The sequence below is a fragment of the Lampris incognitus genome, chromosome 8 (genome assembly GCF_029633865.1).
Source record: "Lampris incognitus isolate fLamInc1 chromosome 8, fLamInc1.hap2, whole genome shotgun sequence".
NCBI classification, from domain to species: domain Eukaryota; kingdom Metazoa; phylum Chordata; class Actinopteri; order Lampriformes; family Lampridae; genus Lampris; species Lampris incognitus.
Window position 1 is genome coordinate 56,424,436 of NC_079218.1, and position 2,500 is coordinate 56,426,935.

Sequence of the window (2,500 nt, forward strand, 5' to 3'; positions counted from 1 at the left end):
CTCTTCTCCACCCACTCCACCCTGCCTGCATTAATTCCCTCACTCATACATTCATTCATTCTCTGAGGCTCCTGATTCCTGTGTTTAGGCTCACAGGACACTGTATGCCAGCATACATCTGACAGAGTCATTAGCTGTATTCATATCGATGGCCCTGTACTGAGCACCACCAGAGCAGTACCTGTAGACTATCCTCTCCCGGTGGAGGTCCTCCAGGCCACAGCAGATCTCGGCCGAGTAAAAGATGGCTCTCTTTTCCTCGAAGCCGGCCTCTCCCATGTGGTAGATGTGAAACTTGAGGTCCCCGCCGTTCATCAGAGTCAACACCAGACACAGGGCGTCCTTCGTCTCGTAGGCGTACGCCAAACTCACCTGCAGCACGAAAACCACAGAAACATTAAAGCTACACTGTGCGAGTTTGGCACAGGAGAGGTGCTTGTTGGCTGCGAGCGGTACTTCCTCTGTACTTTAAATAGATATATATTTTCAGGCTGCAGGGGCATACGGTAATGAAGGCTTGATGCTAAAACATTCTCTTATTTTTTTGGTCTACTGCCATGTATTAAACACTTCAAAACTACTGAGGACACAGAAGCGCTGGTCCTGCTTTAGTATGTAATGGTCCTCTCTGGTGTCACAACATTGTCAGAAATATGTGATACGAGAGCACACGAGGCTCTGGCAGAAGAAGGAAACACGAGTTAGCGTATTAAATCACCGGTAGGTAGAATTTGTTCTATATAAGCTTGAGAACACATGGAGTAGCTTTACACATAAGGACAGAGAGGAGGCCTTTTCTCGATGGGTTTCTTCCACATCTACATACAAAGACGTGGACTGTTACGGCTCTTCGCCCGACGCTGCTGTTGTAGTTCAGCATAGGTCGAGCGTAGACTCCATAGACTGTAGGAAGTGGGCAAAATTGGGTGCTTTGGAAAGTGAAGCCAACATATCTCTGCTGCCCTCTAGTGGCTCTTTCCAGTAATACTTTAGCCCCACCCAGGACTAACAGGACTAAACTAAAAGACATCCAAATCCAACACCCAATGCACTTTTCCATCAGTAGTGTTTCCTGGCAGGGCACAAAACGACAATGATGAGTGGAGCTGAGAGACGGCCATGAGTTTAGGTTAGAAGATAGAATACAACCCGGATTTGTTTTTCTGTGTTAGTTACCGGATCAGATCTTTAATGAGGAAGCTTGGCTGGCTGAATCAACGTGTCAGATGAACAAGTCTGAAACTTACCACAAATCTACTGTTGACTTTCTCAAGGATCTGCTTCTCATTGAGGGCCATGGACTCCCCTTTCCTCTTCTTGATCCTCTTCTTCTCCAGCTTTTTACAGGCGTACATTTTCCCAGTGGCTCGTACCTGACACGCACACACCTGCAGGGGGGGAGAGGAGTTGCAACATGTTTCTCGTTAATGTAATACTCGACGTGTGAATCCATCTGCCAATTTCTTCTTTTTGCCAAAGTGTTGCTTTGCTTTTTGTAGAGGATTTCATGAATCCACTGTCCTGCCAGCTTCACCCTGAGAATCCAAGAAATTCCTTCATGTCTCAGACAACGGATACTCCTCTCTGGATGCTGTTTGATAAACTCAGATTTTTCTCCCTGAGAACTGTATCTAAAGTCTCTCTAGAGAAGCTGTTTCACTCAGCCGCCATCTTGAAAACCCTGTCAGGAAGTAAGTTGGTGACCAACAAGACGAGACCTCTGTCTGTTACGATGGGGAGTCCTCTATACCTCAACTTCTGAAACACACAATCATTTGCATTTCATATTTAGGAACACTGGTAAATTGTGCACAACATGGAGTGTTAATGTTTGTTCTGAAGGATGCTATTTTCTCTGAATCGGACCGTGTGATTGGTGGAATTTCTTTATTGTATGTAGATGAAGGTGCTCCAATTGGTCAGGTTTGCTGAAGGCCTGACGTCACATGGTCTCACATTGTCCATGCCGCCATCTGTAGAGTTTCAAATTGTCTTGTTCTAAACTGGCAGAGTGAACTGTCTCCACTATAACTCAAACTGTCTCTGGTGTTATGTTGGGTCTTTTTTGGATTTCTCCCCGAGCATCCCCACTAATTCATTGTGTTTAAAATCTGCCTTGCTTATTAAAATGGTTTGTGAGCTGTGAGTTGAGTGCAGCCAGCAGTGAATATCATCATCATCCTTCGACCGTAGTCGAGCAAATGCTTGTCGTTTGCTGATAGTAGACCAAGGTCGCAACTCCTTCGGAACCCAATTTCTGTCCGGGTTGTTCCCATAGCCTTCAACCCTCCAAGGGCATCTACAAGGCAGTAGTTTGTTTTGTTATTTAACCCATAACAGGGGTAACCTTGACTCAATTACCAGGACATGTCCACGTTCAAGTGGCCCAGAGTAATTGGTCTACAGGGGCTTACTCCTCCGGAGGTTTTCTGGCGGGGTTTGCTCCGCCCTTAGCCTTTGGCTAAATAGCCTATCCCACAAGGCAGCGGGGGGGGGGGTG

General features: G+C 46.3%; 1 protein-coding gene across 1 annotated transcript in view; it reads right to left on the reverse strand.

The window, feature by feature from the left end:
* Window positions 1–2,500, reverse strand: part of grk6 (G protein-coupled receptor kinase 6) — a 108,912-nt gene that overhangs the window by 33,239 nt on the left and 73,173 nt on the right. Inside the window, exons 8-9 of the mRNA XM_056284393.1 lie at window positions 1,248–1,388; window positions 182–372 (exon numbers count right to left, since the gene is read on the reverse strand). Of these exons, the coding sequence (XP_056140368.1) occupies window positions 182–372; window positions 1,248–1,388 (332 nt within the window). The remainder of the gene's footprint in view (window positions 1–181; window positions 373–1,247; window positions 1,389–2,500) is intronic.